We start from the raw sequence: 22738 nt of genomic DNA, 5'->3' as shown, positions 1-22738 counted from the left end.
TTATTTTCAATATGAAGTATCTCCTCCATGGAATTTTACACAGAACCTTAAAAACTATTAAGTAACACCTACAGTACAAATGCCTTAAAGGAAAAATACATGTGGCTCATTACAGACTTCCCATGAAGAAGAGAACTCTGAGGTTACAATAAGCCTGAGTGATTCACCTCAACATTTCTCCTGTAACAATACTGAAAAAAAATATATATATACATACACACACACATAAACACATGAATCTTACACTCTGTCTATGCAGTATAGATGGCCTTGTATTGAAAAACCATTAGCATTCTACACAGGTCTCACCATCATCGTAACTAAGCCTTACTGACCTGATTAACGTGACACTCTATTGTAAATTACGATAAAGAAACAAAGCATTTTTTAACAGATTGACTTTAATAAAGTAGAGAATCTGTACACGAGTGAAAATTTTATGGGTATTATCTCTATTTTGAGGTGAGATAGTTTACCAGAGGTAGAAAGCTCCCAGGTTTTAAAGTATTGACAGGTTTCCTTTGCCAGGTGTTGCCTTTCTTCTCAGAATGAAACCAAATGATGCAATATTTTTAGTCACTGATACTTGAACTACAGTTTCTCAGGTCCCTCTTTTTAAACTGTCCCAGAGAGGGCAAATGCCGTCACTCTCCTTAAGTCACCTTGTCGAAGGCTTGGTGAATTCTAAATGTTCTTTTCCTACCTCCAAACAGGACTATCAACAGGGTAGCCCTGTCTCCTGGGGTTACTGAGCCTTAGATCAAATGTCTTTTCACACTAGCACGATCTGGTTAGGTACTGTTCTAACTTTAAAGCTTAAACATCTTTCCTGCAAAAGCAACATAAAAGGTTTTGGGTACAATGAATGTGAAACGGTTGTTACAGTATATAATGGGTGCTTTCACGTTTCAAATGAGTCTTTGATGGCATTTAGATCTCCAGCTCCTGGCTCATGCACCCAGATCACTGAAATGAGTAAACACACACAGAGGATAATTTTCTACAGGATTTTTGGTGGGGTTTGGTTTTGGGGTTTTTTTCCTTTCCATTCAGAAAACTTTTCTTAAAATGTTGCTGTTGAACTAGGGTTAGTATTTAGAAAATTTTTCCCCTCTCCAAGACTGGTCTAAAAAACCTGTAGTATTGATTACGGATAAGAACACCTTTTCTCATTTCACAAATAACTATTTGTTGCTATGCACGGTACGCCAAGGAGGATGTTAAATTGTGAAAACATCACTACTTGATATGAACTCTAACAGGATTGCCAATGCCTTGCCTTAGCAATAATTTCATTTTTAGAAGTACAGAGGCAGTGCATCACAGAAGGTGTGCTGTACATGCAGTCTTCATAGATGAAATGCTATGCTAGTAACTAACCTACAGCTAAACTAAACTACAAAAGGAAATCTCACTTGACTTCCATAGCCAACATGGGATGATAGAGGTTATCATCATCCCTCCTTCCCCTTTCAAGAATGAAGTCTCTGTTCTGGAGGATTATAATTACGGGTCCCCAAATATATGTCCCCAAACAGTGATGGCACTGTTGCACTTTACACAGTTTTTTAAAATATCAATGCCTGTATTCCCAAAACTGTGTCAAACAACCCAAATGCTTTCAAAGACTAAGAGTTGCACTGCTGTTAGTAAGAACTCCTGAGACAAGAAATTAAATGCCTTAGACCACACAGATTAATTGTAGCTGTTGATCTGTGAAATAGAAGATAAGAAAAATGCTGGATTAATTAATGCTGAAGACAGACTGTAAAAATAGAAACTGTCAAAATGCAAGGGATAGCCAGCCATCCTAACCAGTTTTGGAGAGAGGTGATAAATACCATGCTCATGATGTTCCTATCAGACACCTAGGATCCAGCAAAAAAACAACCTGAAAGTCTCAACCTTCATCCCCCCCAAACTGGAAGGAGTTGGGTAGTAAGGCTCTACAAGAGCAAATGAGCCTGTGCTTTGTAGGTGAGCTCTTCCTCCTTCAAGTGATGGCTGACTTTGTAATTACTCAGTGAAAACCTCGTACCCAAGAATACTTCATTTTAATGTACATTAACCCACAACACCCAAGCTAGTCTGAAAATCTCACTATCTAATCATTAAGATTAAAAGAAATGTCTACCCACGTATCAGTTAAGACATTAGAAGGATTACTAAATAACTCAGTTACGCGGTGTATTATGCATAAACTCTATTAAACATTTGATTACTAAATACAGTGAAAGACATGCCACATTCTTACAGTATAAAACAAACGAGCATTCATCTAGATCAACATATTCCTTTTTGTCAGAATTTCTGTTAAATCTTAAAAGTTTAATTGCAACATTTTCTTTTAGCTAATGTTTTACTTTTTGCAAACTGCAGCTACAATAGTGGGGACTACTATAAAAAATGTCCACAAAACTATGCTGAAGTGTTAAGGCTGACTTAGAACAAGCACAAGAGAATCTTAGGTGAAGTTTCAAAATGTAAACATTAATGTTATGCTACGTAAAAAAAGAACAAAAAACAACCACACACCAAAAACACACCTCGATAGCTCGTGGTGAATGTGGTATATGCAATTACTGCCTGGCTCCCACGTTCTCTGCTCCCATCCAGCATGTAGGCTCTGGCACTTACCTGATGCCCCAGTGAACTAACTCATTGAGGTGAACTACTTGGGGGGTGGGAGTGGGGGTGGGTGGCAGAGGGGAGAGGAAGACTGGCACAAGTCAAAAAGCTGTGGCAGGACCAATTTTTTCAGTTGCAAAACTGTTAGGCTCAGGTCAGCCCTTCTCACGGAACCTTACAAAAGAGGCATTTACCCCTTGCAGTGAGAAGCGAAGGTAATCGGGGTAAGTTTATCATGTTACCAGTACCAAAATCCTGTTACAGAATGTGCCAAGCAGAAATCCTGGAAATACTCACTTAGAAGACATCTAGGACAGTATAAGATATCGCTAGCTCTCTAGACACTTGTTTCTGTGCCAGAAGTCAGCTTTCCTGTAGGAAAGTGAAGAGAAAAAGGATGTGCTCAACTAATACTGCACCCAGAATTAATCTGTCTTTAATCCAGGTACTACTGTGAGACTGATTCCCTCCTACACAGACCCAAGCAGGGCAGCAGCACTGCCACATTAACTGAGCAGTCTTCATACTTGCCTGCTCAGCTCATTGAGGGCGTGCAGACACACACAGCAAGCACCTGCTAAAAGCTTGAGAACAGCTACTATTTCCTCTTGTAACATCAAAAAATTCCAAGACAGCACGAGCTACATCAAAAGGTAAATCAAAGTATGTTAAAAATACTAAAGAATCATCACAACCATGCCTTAGTTTCTCTCTGATCCGTAACATGGATCCTCACACACAACATGGAGACTTAAAAATTACGCTGGCTGCAAGAATGAACAAAATGGCCTAGAAGTTAAAGCAGTATGAATACAACAGCATTTGATAATCAAACACAGGCCTTTTGCTTTGACTGTCATAGGCTGGCATCACTTCAGACACGGCACAATCAGGTCCTAAGGGAGAGTAATGACTTTTGGTGCTCTGCCTAAAACCCTAAGGACAATTCAAATACAGTTATTGATGAGTCCTGGAGGAAGATACATCAAGCTTTCCTCAGGCAAGGATGTGATAATCATCAACCTAAGTAAGCTAGAAACAGAAGTGCAAGATGGAGATAGGTACTTACAATCAATGTGGGTACAAATTAATACAGCTCATTGAAATCAGAGTTTTACCAGCCTCAGACAGTATCTGTTTCTTTTAACTAATGCTTTAATGTCTGCAGACTGCAGGTATAACTACAATATAAAAAGTCAACAAAACAATACTGAGGTGTTAAGAGTGACTCAAAAACAACTGCAAGTGAAGTCCAGGTGAATTTTTAAATTGAGCACTATTTTGTTAAAAAAAAAAAAAAAGGCAAGAAATACTCAATGAAGTTAAATATGTTAAAACATTTTCAAAGATAATATTGCATTTACATGTGCCTTTATATTTATGCTTTATAGGAAACCATTAAACATAATTTCTCAAAACTGAAGTCTCATTTCTTCTAAAAAGTAAAAACCTGGGAAAAAAAAATCCTTCTCTTCAGAGTGTATTCATATCATGTCTTTCCACTAGTCATCTCTGTTTGGAAGAAACACACATATGCATCTTTCACACTAAGAATCCCAGTCTTAGAGAAAATCAAATCATTTAAAAGAAAACTTTTAAATAGACAAATCACAACCACACAATTGAAGAGAAGTTAGCATCTCCAATTAAAGAGAAGTTAGCATCTCCTGTGAATAAAACATTTCCCTTTTGTGTTTATACCATTAATGAACCTAATTACATCATAACACCACCATCACTTAATTATGTTTATGGATTCCAGTTCAACAGGAGTTTGGGCTGTTCTGAAGTATGCTGATACAACAACGTACAATTGACTAAAACTTAAAAAAAAAAAACAGAAACCCTAAGCAATGCACAATATGACTTAAGCAAAACACAGTATATTCAACAGATGTTGGGAAAAATTAAACTAGTCATGTCAGCAACACTGGAACAGTAATTAGCAATATCTAGACATGTTTGCCAAACTTTACTAGCATGAAGCCCATAAAACTAGGAAACGACACTGACAAAAGATACAGTTATTACAATAGTATAAATATTACTCTCTCTTCCCCATATTTCATAACATTTTTTGCCCCTTAAGTTTAATATAAATAGTGCATTTCATGACTCCTAGTAACTCCTCTTAACATTTGCATTTTGAAGTCAAATCTACATACAAAATAAAAGCTGACTTACAAACTGTCAAGTTTTCACTTTCATATCCAGTTAGTGATTCACTCCTAACAAATCACCTGCACTGACACTTTGTCAACATCACCCACACCTCTACACAACAGCAATTTAAATTCTCCAATCTGGCACAAGGAAGCCAATCTGTATTTCACTGAAGTTCTAGCAATTTCTATTACATGCAGTGAAATAACACTGTAACTGAAAGCAGACTTTTGCATTACTATGAAATTATAGGATTGAATGCTAACAACAGTTAACAAACATGCCAAAAAATAACCAGAAAGATATTTTAGGACTTTCAATCTTCACTTACATTTTAAATTACAAAACTTTGATTCCCATCTCAGGAAGAGCTGATTAAACAAAGGACTAGGTTACTTGGGAAAAAAAACCCCAACAATTTTAAAATTAGATGTATCAATACCTTCCCTCCTTTAATCAATTAAACCACTCACTGTGATCCATTTACATATGGCTTTAAAAATAAGTCTTAGTGCAAAGGCATGCTCCAGAACATAACTTTTAGTTTATCATCTCAACATTATTTTTAATCAATATAAACCTTATTACAGTCAAAAATAAATACTTTTCATAATCCCCCAAAGCAGTCTGTGACTGAACTCTGCAGACAGACTGAATATGAAAATCCTGTCATTATCTTTCTCAGAATTCCACATAATCCTGCTTTGAAAAAAAAAAATCCCTTTTACTAAGCAAGAACTACTTTCTTTCTTGATTGCCTACTGATTCTTCAGTATCTAGGTCTTACAGCAGGCTACCAGCACTACTTGAAAAGCTGCAACATAAGTTGATACGCTGTAGCCTGGGATCTTCCTATCCAATTCAAGGTAAGAAACAAATTAACAGTGGACACAAAATACACACAGGTGGGGCTAAAAACAAGAGACAGCATTCTGGTTGACAGTACCAAACATTTGCGGTATGCACAGTATAAATCACTGAGGTTTACGTTTGTATAAAAATAGCTGTAGCCCACTAATTGTTATAATGTGTCTATCCTAACAAAAATGCAATGTAATGTATTTTACAAGTTGAATCTTTGCGCACCAGCATCCACGCTGACAGTAACTGCATTACACTCAATTAGTTTTTACCCATCTCTATTTATAATAAAAGGTCTCAATTCATTTAAAGACAGAACACTAAATATTTATCCCATATTCTCCACTGTTTTTATAAAAAAGTTTCATTGCCGAACTCTTACCAATGAGCTACACAATGCGCTAAATGTCCATTTTTTTTTCTGTAATTTGAAGTATCTGCAGTTTGCATTCCAGTACTTAGAATGGGCTGGTACCAACTTAAAAGAGACAAGACACAGGTAAAGATAACTCTAGGTGATTAATTATAAAGAAATTGTTCCAGTTTGCCCAGTTATTACCTCACAGCAGCTTCCACAGAAACCAAAATAATAGTTTTGTTACCAATGAATAAAGATGTGATTGCCCAAGAAAAGGGAAAGTTTCTGTATTACTTGGCATATCACAAGTATATTAGTCACATGTGTTGAAGGAGTTAATTTATCACATCATTAATTCAATAAAAAGCTTTCTCTGTCACAAATAAGGCCATGAATTTATCATAAATAAGTAAACAACCCCCCTCCCAACCTAAATCTTATTTTAGAGTCTGCTGAATGTTTCATAGGTGAAAAGCAAAATTAACTATGAAAACTCAGAGCATCAGAAATTAAAATGCAGGAATCATATATGCCTCTGAAATATCCAGGACAGATGATGAACAACAAACACACACCTCCCTCATTGATTACCTATGTCTTATATCCACTGTAAAACATCTCCCTATAGATCTGAGATCCAATCCCTTCCCTAGATGCAAAACAGCTAAACACCAAATAACAAAGCACATTCTAGAAAGAGCGGAAAAGACAAAGAATTAGTATTGTACAGCTAGTGAAGCCCCAGATACTGTAGAAGGGGAAACATTGCCAGAGAGATAGAACTGGACCAAAACATCTTTTGGACTTTTTTTTTTACAGGGTTTGGCTCTATGGCCAATAAACAAGCATACATAGAACAGCATCAAAGAAAAGCTATGTGCTCTCACGTGAACGACTTGACTACTGAAAATGGTGCTTTCAACAGTGAAAAATTATGACCAACTAAAGAAGTAACCAGTCTTAGGATTACAGTTTAAGTATAGAAGTCAGAAATACAAATTTAAAAAAAAAAAAAAAGTAATGGCTTTTAAGAACTCTAGTGTGTGCCTGTCCTGGTTTTGGCTGGGATGGAGTTAACTTTCTTCTTAGTAGCTAGTACAGTGCTGTGTTTTGGCTCTGATGTGAGAAGAATGTTGATAACCCACAGATGATTTTGGTTGTTGCTGGGTAATGTTTATACCAAGTCAAGGACTTTTCAGTTTCTTGGGCCCTGCCAGTGGGAGGGCTGGAGGGCCACGGGAAACTGGTACGGGGCAGCCAGGACAGCTGACCCGAACCAGCCAAAGAGGTATTCCATACCATGGGATGTCATGCTTTGTATATAAACTTGGAGGGTTGGGCGGAATTGTTGCTCAGGGACTGGTTAAGCATCAGTCAGCGGGTGGTGGGCAGCTGTACTGTGCATCATTTGTTTTCCTTTCTCCCTTTTCCTTTTTATCCTTTTCCCCACCTTTCCATTATAACTGTTGTTATTATTTTTGTTGTTATTATTGTTATGGTTTTCTTACCTTTTAATTCTGTTTAAATTATTAAATTGCTCTTAATTTCAACCCTTGAGTTTTACATTTCTCTCCGATTCTCCTCCCCACCCCTCCAAGTGGGGGGGTGAGTGAGCAAGGGGTTGCAGGTGCTTGGTTGCCGGCCAGGGTTACATAACACAGTGCCTTTCCTGTTACAGTTTTAGCTGAATTTCAGAAAGCAAGCTTTGTCCAAATACTCTGTTTCTACCCACTCACAGAACAGTGGGGCTGGAAGATATTCGGTCCCATCTGACTGCTCAAAGCAGGATCATCTTGACCACGTTGCTCAAGGTCATGTCCAGGTTGGTTTAGAATATCTGCAAAGATGGAGATTCCACAATCCCTTTGGGCAACCTGTGTCAGTGTTCAACTACCCTCACAATAAAATGTTTTTCTTATATTTGAACGGAGTTTGCTGTATTTCAGTTTGTGCCTTCTGCCTCTTCTCTGGTCACTAGGCACCACTGAGAAGTCTGTCTTCTTTACACCCACCCATCAGGTATTTACTTACACACTGGTAAGATCCCCTTGAACCTTCTCTTCTCCAGGTTGAACCACCCCACCTCTCTCAGCCTCTTCTCGTATTGTAGGGGCTCCAAGCCTATCACCGCCTTTGTGGCCCTTCAGTGGACCTGATCCACTATGTCCCTCGAGAGCTCTCTTGCACTGGGGAGCCCAGCACTGGACACAGCACTCCAGTGTGTCTTACCAGGGGCTAAGCAGAGGGAAAAGAAGATCACCACCTTTGACTTGCCAGCAACACTGCCTCATGCTTTGCTGGCTCATGTTCAATGTCTACCAGGTCCTTTCCTGCAAAGCTACTTTCCAGCTGGTTGGCACTGCATGGGGTTATTCCCACTCAGGTGCAGGACTAGGCACTTCCCTATGTCAAACTTCAGGAAGTTTGTATCAGCCCATTTCTCCAGCCTGCTGAGGTCCCTCTAAATAGTAGCACAACCTTCTGGTGCGTTAATCACTCCTCCTAGTTATGTATCATGCAAACTTGCTAAGGGTACACTCTGTCCCATCAGCCAGATCTTTAATGAAGATACTAAACAGTATTGGCCCCAGTAAAGGATGACTGCTGGAGTACATCACTAGTGACTGGCCTCCAGCTGGACTTTATGTCTCTGACCGCAGCCCCTTATGCCCAACAGTTCAGTCGGATTTCAACCCACTTCACTGTCTACCTACCTAGCCCAGACTTTCTCGGTTTGTCAATTAAGATGTCATGGCAGAAAACACCAAAAGTCTTGCTAAAATCAAGATCTTGCTAAAAACAGATACTGCTATTATTTAACCAATGTTCAATATATGTTAATCCTGTTAATGTTTTTGTCCTTCAGTATATACTTAGACCATTTTTTTGCTATATCACAATAAAGCCTATTATTTCTCTTGTGAACTCTAGCCATTACAAGTCGATAACTGAATTACGGAATGTTCATCATATATACACACACAGAAGCAACTGTAGTACCATATTCTCATGTCTTTAAATTCCACTTCATGTAATCTGTATCTCTTTCAATGCATCAGTACTTTAAATTTTCAAATAACCTGCACAAAATCAAAGGCAGGGGTAAGAAAGCAAACACAACAGATGACTGTAAGCAGATGGTACCTAAACACAAAGAGGGACAACAAGAATGAGGACTGGGGGGGGTGGGGGGGGGGGTGGAGTGTAAAGGAGGGGTGGGGTGTGTAAAGGGAAAGCTCTGGAATAAACCTCCTGTTGCATTATTTGCATATAAAACTCCACTGCAATTCAATCTTGGATTACTTTTTCCGGGCAACAATACACACATGAACTGCTAGTTGTGGACAAAAGGAGGAGGTCTTAGAAGTTTAGAGAGCCAGGAAGTTGTGAGTCCCAGAAACTTTCGGGAGTTAAGAAAGACAACGCTTATATCAGCTCCAGCTGACTCATACAGGGTTAGACCAATGGAGCACAGTGATGAAGCATCATGTGGTAACCTAGAGTCAGGCTTTCTAGAGAAAAAAGCAATCATTTAGAAGAAGAAGAAAAACAAAACAAAACAAACAACAATAAAAAACCCATGACAGGCTACATCTAAACACTCTTGCCCTAGAGAAGTCCAGTGAAGACCTGGCAGAAGCCTAGGAAGACAGATCCTAAAGCAGTTCACACCTGTCCATGGGAAAGGCCTGACTACTGCTATTTGCAGTATAGGGCAGGAGTCCTCAGATGCCATGCAACGTGACCTGGGAACAAACTGTGGAGTCCAGAAAATGAATAAAGGTATTATAGAGTGCATAAAGACTTATTTTGAAAGTTGTATTTTAGGCATGGCATTGTTATCCTAAAAAAAATAATGTCTGTGATCAAGTTGCTCTCTAAAGAACTCTGTATTTGGCTTGCAATCAAGGCTGATGGTTGGGCTGAATACCCTCTTTTTAGTCTAAGTAAAGGAGGAACATTAGGCCTTTTACACAACAGCTGTAAAAAAAAAAAAAAAAAAATGAAAAAAGAAAAACATTGTCCAAAGTACTTATCCATCAAATCCAGTCAGCAGTCAGTCTATAACATGTGTGAAGGATTAAGATTTTATAAATCACAATTATGAAATTAAAGGAGTTGGGGGAAACTGTTGCAGTTATACATGTCTCTTAAGCAGAAAAAAAGACAGCAAAAAATGCTGTGCCTGTGATCTCAGGAGAGCATGCTGTGTGGGGCGGGTTTGGGTGTTGTTTTTTAGAGTTTTAAGGGTTGGGGTTTTTTTTACTGCAGTACTTGCTAGACAGGCAGACACATCAGCAAAATAGCTGCTTGTTGCACTTTGTTTCAATTCTGCTCAAGCCAACAGAGCTCTGTTTACATGCTTTGTAAATAAACAGGACTGCACACACACAAAAATCTCACAACCCTCAAATCACCATCTATTTCTCTTCCTGAAAGAAGCAACTTGGCAAAGACTCAAGTATTAGTTAGCTCTCGGGCTCTTATAGTAGAAATAATACACGCCAGGTTTTCTGAATACAGATGTCAGATAGCCAAATATTGGCTAATACACATTGTGGGTCTGTGGTTTTTGCCTGCTCAGCTACTTTGCAAAGGAATTGAGCAATATCTTGATGCCTGCAGGTCAAATTAACAAATAACTGGCCTTCTTGTCCACCTGGGAGACATTACTCCCTTTCTAAACAATGATGTATGATTGCTTTTTGCCTTCTTTAAACTGGCCAAAGAAGTTTTGTTTTTGGTTTTGGTTTTTTTTGCTATTATCAGACAGCTGCCTTCTGGACCAGAACACACAGAGGTAGGATGTCTAGCCTTAGTCGGTTTATGCTCCAGAACTCCTTCCTATTATTATGCATCCCTGTGCTATCTTATCTCAAACAGGTTTTGCAACAAGCACACAGAAGACAAGTTCAGCAGAGTAAGTAGCACCACTTGCTTGTGATCCTTGCTGAGCTTTGCTTTCATTAGAGGTATGAACCTAACACCTCCAGCAGGTGTTAAGTCTGAAGCACTGAGTATATATTTAACACATTGTAAGAAGATACCTCACTTTTCCTTTCCAGAAACATAGGTCTATAAACTGGATAGGAATGAAGTAGTAGGCAAAACTCTGTTGTACTATGTTTCCATGAGACTCAGAAGTAGTAGGAAAGGATTTGTGCATTTGGTTTCCTCAGCTGATCTCAATCTTTTGGATACCCCTGTCAGATGGCTAAAAATCCAAACAAATCTAGATCCAGCTTTGCCTTTGCCAGGTACTGCTAGGCCCCTGGGAGACCAGTGTTAGGTTATCTGATCAAAGGCTAATCATAACAGAAACTGATCCAGCAAGGATCACTAGAAACAATATGTAGAGAAATCCTAACAACCTCATCAGTGAAAATGGACCACCTGAATCAGCTACTCACATGACCATTAATTAGACCATATTTCTCCAGTGTGAAACCCACCAAGATGAGTCAAGGAGAAAACTCCCTCCCCAGAAACACCTTGAAAACTAAAGGTTATTCCCTTAAAAGGCATGTGACATTACAGGATGCAGAGGAAGAACATTTCCGGGATTGTGTAAATCTTACTGTGGGACTGTGAGAATATGGCAAGATGTGAAATGTTTAGGGGGAGGCACCTGAGGTGGAGAAAGACAGGGGAAAAGGTGGGTAAGCGAAAAACAAGTATGGGAAAACTGCAGGGAAAAATTATAAATGGGACACGTCCAGTACAAACTGAAGGCTGGTCACTGCAATTGTCTGACCGAACCCTGCCCTTGATCATGACAGTCTATCCCATATTGTCATTAAACCCTATTTCTGTCTTCTTTGGGGATGCACTTTCTATTCTGAGCGCATACATGCAAACTCAAGCCAACTTCAAGCTAGACTGTTCAGCAGTTAGATAAGATGTCTAAGTACCAGCAACTGGACAAACATCAGGGGCTCAGAGGTCTTGGTGCCAATAACCAGGGGACACCAATAGGTCAAGGCTTCAGCAACTACAAACACCATTTAAAAACTGCTACTAGGAGGACCCCCATATAGCATGTGAGTTTCTCCAAAAATTCCACTAGTGGACTTCCATCCTGAAGAACTGGAAAGAGGAAAAGGACTGGGCTGTCCGTGCAGTTCTTGCTTGAGTGCTCTGTGTATGTTTACGTGGGTGCCAATAAAAGCGCTGGTTTGAGCCTCTGTTGATCTGTGTGGACAGCTGCGTATGCACGTTCTGTATGTGAGCGTGTGCACATGCACGCACACCTATTGGGAATAAGCACTCAGTCTCATTACTGGCTGGCCCTGGGGACACAGAACTGCAGCAGTCTTGTGCTTACCTATTTAAGCTGGGACAGAAGATATGCCCCCGGGACCCAAACCCCTCCACATTTGGATACCTCTAACAACTGGCATGGCTAAAAGGACACCCACCTTTAGCAAGCTTCTTAGCAAAGCTATCAGTGACACTTTGAAGGTGAAGTGTACAAATCCGCCTTAGATTCTAGCTCACTGTAGCCTATACCTGCTTAAGCTGTCCTGGCATCTACTGGAACACACACCATGCAGTTTTGCTAAGGCATGTTGTAAACCACTGAGTATTTAAATGACAGTAAAAAAATGTATTAGCATTCTCAGGCATCATTCTACTTCAGTTGGACGTCCTCTGGTTCTTTTAATAGCCCTTGAAATTGCTATGTGCTAAACACATTTGAAAGGAATCTTGACCGGATCTTTCCTATGTGTTTTTAAGTCAGGACTCAACTGTACGTTATTATAAAGCAAGAGTAACACAAATAAAGCAAAAATACAGATGAAACAAAGTCGATGAAAATTAACTTACAAGAACATATTTAATAAGTTTTCCTTAGAGAAACTTGTAACAGATTTCCATTAAAAGCAACAGACCTTTAAATACTAGTGGTAGGCACAAAAAAAAAAAAAAATGATGCATTCTCTGGCAGCATACTACGGCTAGGGTGCCCAAGGAATAGGGTCGATGCCAATTCATCATCTCAGTATTCCACCCACAGATATCAAGAGTACTTGTGAGAAAGAGGAAGACTTCTTCCTTGATCACTGGTAATTTCTTTGTAAGATCTGCATTCTCTCACTTCTGTTGTGAAACACAAGCATTCTGAGAAAGGCTGTAACTTTTTTGTTTAGCTTTCTAGACTAATACTCTGAAATATTAATTACCTGGGAAGAAGCCAAGCGGGACTTCAAACTAAGTATATAAAGACTGTTTGTACTCTTATTTGTATTATATTAGAATTACACATTTTAATTGATAAAAATATACTTCAGAATCACTGTGGTTCATCATCTTTTTCACATCTCTTAGGGAAGTCTTGATCCAAACCTGTATTAGTCTTCTCAGAAGCAGACATTTCTCATAGCTAAGACACCAAGCAGCAGTGGAAATTCCTGATTCTTGTCAAATAAGTAATAGGAGCCGTCAGAAGGACTTTATGCTGTCATACTGGGGATGACAAAGCACCACTCTGAGGAAACCACCACACGTGGTCTCCTATGGCTAAGGTAATCCTTTTATAGAAGGATTCATAAAGAGCAGAGCTAATTCCAAACATCTTCCATTCTAGTTCATGGCATGGAATAAACAGAGGTTGATAGGTCTCTTTGGTATGTGGGCATAGCAGGAACTGAATGCTTCTGTGGATAGTGGCCATAGCAGCTGAGGATGACAGACAATGAGAATCTGCAGGTCCTGATGCTGGATACAGAATAACAAAACAGGTATCTGCTAAAACCTGTAAGAATTTCACACTCATTTTCCACCTCCACAAAAAAATAAATATATATATATATATATATAAATCACCGCTTGATGTTTTGATACAGTACTTAGAAAAGAAAATAATACTGGTTCTTTATAGTAGTATTAATGACAAAAGCCATTCTCTCAGTTTCTGCCAGAACTACTGCTAATATTTAAGTTTTGACAACACAGAGCAAACATGTAGCTTAAGAAGTTTCTGTACTAATAGGGCCTTCTTCGCCCCTAAAATGATAATACATTACCCTATCCCCACGCATTGTAGTAATGAGCAAAGTGAGGACAAGTCTTTGCCTTCTTAGGAAGGCTGAGAACATCCCAGTAGATTTGGGGCATAGGAAGTTGCTTCACGAAAACAAAGCACTGAATTCTCAAAATGTTTCATGTTACTCCAATGATATTTTGCCAAGTAAGAAGCAGCATTAAGAAATTCTCCTCCCTTCCACAGAATTATGCTGCTCCAGGTTTTGGAAAAGAAGTTTTCAAGATTAACCAGCACAACATTAAAATATAGATGTTTCTCAAGCTTTGAAGAGATACGTTCTTTCAGTAAATGAGGATATCACCAATTTACAATCATCAGTTGTTTTAGCAGACACGATAAAGTTAGAATTAGGACATATTTATCAGTACAGAGAAGTTATGTAAAATGCCTTCTGAACACACTATTAAACACAGTGGCCAAAATTTCATACAAACAGAACATCTACATGGGATGCGGTTCTGGTCTTGAACACTGTCCAGTCATGGAAGAGATGTAATCAACCAGCCTGACTGACCTAAAGCTATAATCAGACGAGGAAAGCCGTGTAGACAAACTTGGTAAAGAACTGGCACTCCCTCATTTATAGCATATGTAACAGGCACAGCTTGGAGCTGCATACATTTGTTTCACAACTGGAGCTTTAAAGAGTTAGAGGAAAAGAGTGAAGGAAAAGAAAGGGAAATAGCAATTCACTATCCATCTAGTCACAATCAGCAGCATGAGTTTGGTAGGCATCCTACATGAGATGGCTTTCATATTTGTTTTTAAGGTTAACAGTGACTGCCTGGATTTTGCCAGAGACTTTACCCATGCATAACGGTGAGTCTTGAAGAAAATACAGAAGCACCTGGGGCAGATACTGGCTTAGGAGTGTAAAACTCCTAAAAACAGAACAAGTAAAAAACCTTCTGGTCACAACGACATTTGGACAGAAAAGGTATTTTTCAGTCAAACGGTAAGACTCATGTATATTCTCTGAACTGTATGGCAAGATTCACAGCAACTCACAAGCTGAAAGAAGCCACAATTTCCTGATAATATGCTTATAATACACAAAATACGCAACAAACCAGAATGCTTAAATTGGCATACGTTTTGCTTAACCTGTTGCTTAGCGTCTCTTGGTAACTACATCAATTGCAGATCAACGAAAAATATATATCACATTGCGTAAGTTTACCGAATTATATGAACATGTAAATATTTTATTATTCACTTGTAAATGTATAATGTGAAGATGCAGAAAATCACAAATCAATTTATCCTGTAACACAGCACAGTAACAACAGAAATGCAGTCATCCGGCATAGGTATACATTGTTTTATGCAACCTATCAGGTAACGTTCCCTTAGCATCTGCCTAGGAGCCTGGAGTAGACGTTTTAATGAAATCATGATTAAGACAGTGATTAGGTGAAAGTTTCAAATCATGAAACAGACATATTTATAATACAAAAGGCTTTGCTTAAAATGACCCATTACTTTTTCGCTGACATTTTACCCTGAAGTGGAATTGGAATACATATGTTTACATTAGAAAGTATATTGTTCAAGTCATAGTATTCAATTTTTTATTTCTTTTTAAGCTATAAACTGTGTTCTAATCATCATCAGATTGCTAGAATTGGTTTCCAGTGAACAGTTCTCACATAGTAAAATCTCGTACGAGCCCCCACCAACTTCAGTCTCTCCCTTTCCCAAAGTTCTCTCATTTTAGTTCCAACAAAAGTGCCAAAAAAACCCGAGATTTGTGTTTTCAGAAGGTATATTAGCAACTCTCTGTAATAAGTATCTCACAAATAGCTGCATGATGAAAGATAAAAAAGGGGGGGGAAAAATCAAGTAGTGCTCAGATCATCTGAACAGCAGGGATACTAATGATACATTTCACTTGTCGTTAAATTTAGTATCAAAGTACATTATTTTCTTACATACAGAAATCCCCGACAGACACAGAAATAAACAAAGTATCACTGAAAAAGAAAACACACTTCAAATTTTAAAACTTTTCAAAGTCTATTGATGAACTGATACAGGCACTATCAGCTCTAAAGAGTGCAGTGTCCCCTAAAAACATCACTTTGAGTGAAAAAGCTGTTCCACAAGTGGCTGCCTCTATATAGGACATTGCCTTTTTTTTTTTTCTACACAAGCACAACAACACGTTGCAGCATTCCTGTCTCTACATCCCTTTCATACTTCAATTAAAAGCCTTGCATGCTAAAATAATCAGCCTATGAAAGCTTTAATATGAAAAATACACAAAACAGCATTCATTTTGGTCCAGTTTTAGTAATCTAAAATTAAGTATCTAGTCTATGAGAGCTATACAGGCACACCATCACCAAACGGTTTGGTGGTAGAATCAAGTGCCTCCCTGGACAAATAACTTAGGGCCCACATTAAGATAGGATGATTTCCTCCCTACTTCTGAGATAAATCTAAAAAATAGCAGTATTAGCTTGCAATTTTGAAAGAAGGGAAAAATATACACTGCTTATTGCTATCATATATTATTTTAAACAAAACTGAAAAACTGAAGTTGCATGACAACTAAATTTGTACTGTCCTGAAACGAAAGCTAGGCAATATTTCTTTTGCACTTAAAAAACAACAAACAAAACCAACCAAAAAACAAACAAACCAGGAAGGCAGCTAAAGAAGAGATGGCATTTTAAAAAACGTGTTTTAAGTTAGTGGAATTGATGAAATAGTTGCATTATTCCGATAATTATTTTTTGTTTCAGTGTTACATAAATAAGAGTAGAATTATTATCTTATAATGCCCTATTATCTTACATTTATTCCAAAACTGCAATGTCAGCTCGTACTGAATGTTGTGAGCTGATGGTTCTACTTTTAAACATGTTTTATTTCTATACTAGAAGTGCATCCATAATTAAAGTAAAAAAAAAAACCCCGAAACACACACACACAGACTCACAAAAAAACAGAGCAAAAAAATCCCACGTTCCTAAACCTGAAGGAATCCTTCAGCATCCTACCTTGTTTCACAATGCCTCTTACAGCAACTAACATTAGGCCTCTTAGAAAAGGAAGCAGACTACTCAATCTCCATCTTTATTCTTCCTCCTCATTTTAGATTTCTTCCTCCTTTACTTTATCCCTGACTGCATTCCTGGCATGACCTGACGAAGAAACCACGTAAAAGCACCGAGAAATACATCAACTTGCTCCACCATGATAAATTACAAAGAGAGGGGTATACATAGCCCAAGGCTAAAAAAACCCCCAAAAGCCAACAAATACAACATTTGCCCTTAAACCTGGCCTGTACCATCCCACTCCAAAGACTTCTACACTTTGAATAACAAAAGCTTTGCTGTCCTACTGCCCTTTGAAAGTATCTTCCCTCGACTGCTTTTTATAAAAACCCTCAAAATCAAGAAAATTTAATTATACACACACTAGTTATCTACTTAAGACTGGTCATGTGTGGCTGCTATTAATTTTTTAAAAAAAAAAAACAAAACAACACACTGAAGCAGAAATTCATTTTAAAGAAAGGTGCATATGCAGCCTCTGCAATAAGATGGGAAAAGAGCAGGTCAAATACTTCAGACTTCTCAGCCTTGCTAATAACCTTTACCAGTAAGTACCCTGTGGTCAAACTGCATTGCTACGATGACATAAAATTAGAATCCAAAATCAGAGCTAAAAAAATGCCAAGTTCTGTATCCTAAAGTATGGAAAAGAAAAACGGTATATACATTAGGTTTACAGCCTAAAGAGTAGAAAAGTGATCCAAGTAGAAGAACTGACTTTTTTCAAAATGAAACTGCAACTTGCAAGGAGTTCCACAAAGCCCTTAAAAAGGCAGAAAAGAAAATCTGTACAGCTCAAAGTGTTGACTATACTGTACACGAGAAGATCATGCAGTCATACAACAGAAATGAAAGTATTTTTTGGTTTCTTGGAGGGTTCTTGAGAGACATCCTCCTCCGTCTGGCTGCTGCTACTTCCTTTCCAATGACATTTGTGAGGCTTGGAGAAGTAACCTCATTCAGCCTCCGCTGAAATATAAAGAACATGGGGGTACATGGCAGTTAAATTACTACTTATTAGATAAAGAAACAAGGTGCGTGTCACATTGTAAGCATGCTGCAGGAAAACATTACGATGGTATGCTTAAAGCTCAGACATCCAAACAAATCAATTCAGTGTAACAAGCTTCAGTAGGTTACCTGATCCACTGTAACCGACCAGGAACACAGGCATCTGCAGTTACCCAGGTTACCTTATCAACACGGAATGAGGACTTTGTCGTAGGCTGCTAATGCACACATGGGCAGCATTAACTGCTCAGAAATGTAGGACTTATAGATGCTGTCTGATTGTGTCTGCTTAATGAAATATCCCATAACACACCAAAACACAGATACCTTGTCCCCACCATCTGCAATTACAGGGTTTTTTTGGGGGGGAAGGGGGAGGGGTAAGGGGAAAGGAAGGATGAATTTCTAAGAAAGATGTCTCAGGTTTGTATTAAATTTATTTTTCAAGGCTGCAATGCCTTTAGCATCTCAAAGGAACCTCAGCAAAAGGGTTCATCTCACTTTCTTGCCAATGTCTCCCAAATGCCTCTTGAAAACTTTACAACTGACTATCCTAAGAGAACACTGTAGGATTTCTAACATATTGAGCTTCCATAACGGCCAAACTATCCATTATATTCCAGCTTCCTTCTCAACAGTTTTTTCCTCTAGGATAGGACAACATGTTGAACTTGCCAAGTGAGCAGGAAAACATACAAACAGTAAACTGCCTTACAAAAGACAAACCAAAGAAAGAGGTAAGTAACGGGCTTCTCTCTCATTTCTTTTCTATTACCTTTATTATTACCTAATTATTTTCTGTTATTCTTTTCTATTCATCAGTTTCTGTAAATGCAAAAAAGCACCTCCTCTCCCCTCCCCTCCTGCTATGCAAGCACTGTCTAGCAGCCTTCGCTAGTGTGGAAAACAAGAAACAAGCCATGGACTATTTCAGATCTTCCACCCAGCACTTCCACCCAGAGAACTCAGGCTTCTCAAAAAGCCCAACCACTCAGAGCAAGGGTAAATACTGGCGATAAAAAAATATGCAAGTATGAATTCCCTATCTGTCTGTCAAAAACATGCATATTTTCATGCCTGTACGGTATGAATACACACCACAATTTTGCTGTAGAGCAGACTGAGGACAGTTTAGCAGTTCAGACACACTGTAATTTTTTTTTTCCTTAAAAAAATCTTATACAGTGATTTTGAAAGGGCCTTGAAAGGAACTGGCAGCTAATAGGACAGACAGCACTGTTTCGTAACAGCTTGCAAAAAAATTCAGTCTATTTTTAGATAAGTGAAAAGAATGTGGTTATTTTAAAAAAACCCTCAGATAATAAAAGTTACTTTCATTTATAACTGACTACATAAATTGTGCAGCTGATGTGTCATATACATCCCCAGGTGAACAGTACCACATATTTAAATCCTCAAAAGAAAACTATGTGCATATACAACATTCACATTTTAATCTTTATTGCAAGATAATGTGCATCGTGCTCTTTTAAAAGCTTACTGTTTGATGAACGGCATTTAAACGGATCTCAGACAAATGTATCTTTTCCTAATTCTGTGTTACAATCCTTTACAGGGACCTACTCATCTAGGACTACCATTAGTTCAACTACGAGCATGTTTTGCTCAAAAACAGACTGATCAGTATTAGGGTGTTGCACAACATTCACAGTGATAAAATAAATGTCTATATTCTACACCAAATTTCCTCACAGCAATGCCAACAAAAGCCTTTCCAAAAATCAAATTAACACCTGTTTCCTTTACTATTTTCACCCCATCATCCTCTCTGTTACCACCACCATTTTATTAGTCTTGTATTTAAAAATTTTAGGCATCAGGGTGGGATTGAGGTAAATAAATAAACAACGTTTCCCTTCATGATTTTTAATTTGGAATAAATAAATAAATAAAATATCTCTCAAAGCTCTTCTTATATTTCTCCATTTTGGAGAGGTGACTTAACAACCCATTCCCCCCCACCATTTTCTGTATCTCTCATTGCTGATATTTTGTTATACTACAACTGGTGAAAGGCAATGCAGTTTGCTTCTACGTATCTTACACAAATATACTTATAAATCAAATTAAACTGCTCATTTTGTTTTTTAAAACCATGCATGCCAAGAGCACTCGTTCATATTGAAAGATGTCCTTTAGCCTGTTTCCTTAAGATAGCTTTCAGTGCATTACCACGTCTTTCTCTACTGAGCCATTCAATAAAATGTACTTTAGATAATAATTACAGCTAAACATAGAGTTTGAGTGCTTAAAATTAAGATATTTTTTTTATCAACGTCCAATATTAAAATGGCAAAATAGAGCATTCAGATGGTCTTCTGCATACAGCCAAAACGATTACTGTAAATAATGTGGGGGGAAAAAATGACATTATGTCGCTCTGGATTTAAGCAATTCTGAAAATAAAAATCTCTCCTAAAATTCCGTTGCAAGCAAAACAGAAGTGAGCAGCAGGGCTGCATCATTTAAAATCCACAAAATAATCACCAGGAGGTTATTTCATGTCAGAAAACTTAACATGCATTTAGTACCTCAAAATATTTCTTTAAAACGAAGCAGCTACTTGAAATCGCAATAATCTGATTGACAGATAAAATAATTGCTTTAAAAACACTTCTGAGTCATTTTGTCCTTACCTGCAGGCATGAACCATTACTGCATGCAGCGACTGCTCCATTTCCTAGCACAGACTTGAACAAGGATCACATCTATCTTACAGAATGTGACTAATTGGGGGATTTGCGATTCCTGAGCTACTTTGCAAAGGACACTCCCTTTCCACATAACAGGACACGAAACGCTTCACCAAGTTATATTTCCTATGCATTTACACTGAAAAGAACCCTTTGCAACCGTGGAACGGTTTCCTGCAACACAACAGAACCGCGAGGTCTTTAAAAACGGATTTAGAAATCGAGATGCTGTTTGCATGACAGTGGAAAGGAGCGAGGTCTACAACACCAGCACACACACCAGCAGCCTGCTGTAGCATGATCTGCATGCTGCAGCCCCGTAGGCTTCGTTAAGGGAAAAGAAATCGATAAATCTCTGCAAAAACGCACAAAGCTTAACCAAAAAGAGAGGTTCGATGGATACGGTACAATAACCAGCATGCAATACGTAAACAATGCTAGCAAACTTGACAAGGAAAAGCAAAAAGCCCTGCGCCGCTGCTTGGCAATGCTACACCATGAACCGTTCATGCAAGAGATGCAGCCGTACCTTTCTGAAGAGGACGACTTCTCAGAGTTAACTGACATCAGCAGCTCAGTCTTCTGCTTGATTTCTGGAAAAATCAGAAAATATTCACAACCGAGACCGCCTGCTCTCGCTTTCCAAAAGTCTTATTAACCAAACGCTGTTCTTTGCCTAAGCCCTTTTGTTCGGGAGGAGGCCGCAGGAGCCACGGTGCCTGTGCGAGGGCCGGCCCAGCCGCGCTCTGAGGGGACGGGGCGGGAGGCGGCGGGAGGCGGCGGGCCGGCCCGGCCCGCGCACATGACTGGGCACGGCGGCGGGCGGAACCATTCCGCGGGCGGGGGGGGGGAGGGGGGCGCCTCTCCGCGGCGGGAGCCCGCGCGGTCACCGGGCCAGTCTCAGCGCGCTGGCCGCCAGCGGGGGCGCCCAGGGGAGCTTCTGAGGGGAGAAAACCCCGAAACAAAGGATTTATGGCACGGATTCTGTCCCCGGTTAGTTATCTAAACTGTACCGGGCACCCTCGAAAACCTCCAGATCAAAAGCCCTGAAAAATATGGCTCTTTGAATCATTTTTGTCACAAAGAATGAAGTATTAAATCACTACTTGCATACACGGGTCAGAAATCGGACGTGGAAAACGCTACGCACACCCGGGTTTTATTTTTTCAATGCCCTGCCTCTGATTTCCTCCAAATAGACTCTGAAAAGTAGTATTTCAATTTAAAAAAAAAAAAAAAATGTCTCGCGATTACCAACCTAGCACTTGTAACAGCGACGCGGAACCACCCACCCGGCTGACGGCGCCGCGGCCTCACGGCTGCGCCAGGAACCACCCGGCAGCGCCCCCCGGCACGGGCGCCCCGCCGGCCGCCGCAGGGGGCACCTCGCACCCTCGTGCCCTCCGTCCCTCGCTTCCACCAGATCCTGTCACAGCAGAACCGAGAGGCTGCCGAAAAACGAATGCACCAGGAGCTCCGGAGTCCAGACGTCTGTGACCCAAAACCCCCCAAAGAATAATGTCACGGATGCGAGCATCATTTTAGACCCCATCCTCGCAGGAAACCTATGGACATCCTGGTAAGACCTGTGCGAGGTTAAGATGCTGTCCACTTGTTCACAACCGAGGTAAACTTCAGCTATTTGGGATTAGCCATGCTACGACAGCAGAGCTTAAACCCGACTTATTTTCTTTCTTGACACACATTTCAGACACAAACCCTCAGCAATTTCTGCGAACGGAAGAGAAACAAATATTGCTTGGTTTTGTTTGGTTTTTTTAAACCAAATTTTACCAAAACACACTGCCCAGAGAAACCTCCAAGAAGAATCTCAGTTCTCACATACAAAGCAGATGCTTCTCAGAGCTTTCAAACGTATCTTTGCAACGTC

The 22738-nt window shown here is 39.3% G+C and overlaps 1 protein-coding gene across 6 annotated transcripts in view; it reads right to left on the bottom strand.

Moving 5' to 3' along the window:
- The window catches only part of SRPK2 (SRSF protein kinase 2), a 147715-nt gene that overhangs the window by 77472 nt on the left and 47505 nt on the right, over positions 1-22738 (bottom strand). The window contains exon 1 of one of the 6 annotated variants that reach the window (XM_056339532.1): positions 21377-21618. The exons of the other annotated variants lie outside the window; for them this stretch is intronic. Within the exon in view, the coding sequence (XP_056195507.1) occupies positions 21377-21414 (38 nt within the window). The 5' untranslated portion in view covers positions 21415-21618. Of the gene's footprint in view, positions 1-21376; positions 21619-22738 lie in introns of those variants that run through there. 6 annotated transcript variants of the gene reach the window in all.

Source organism: Falco biarmicus, chromosome 5, assembly GCF_023638135.1.
Source record: "Falco biarmicus isolate bFalBia1 chromosome 5, bFalBia1.pri, whole genome shotgun sequence".
Classification (NCBI taxonomy): Eukaryota; Metazoa; Chordata; class Aves; order Falconiformes; family Falconidae; genus Falco; species Falco biarmicus.
This window is presented reverse-complemented; position numbering and strand designations above follow the sequence as displayed.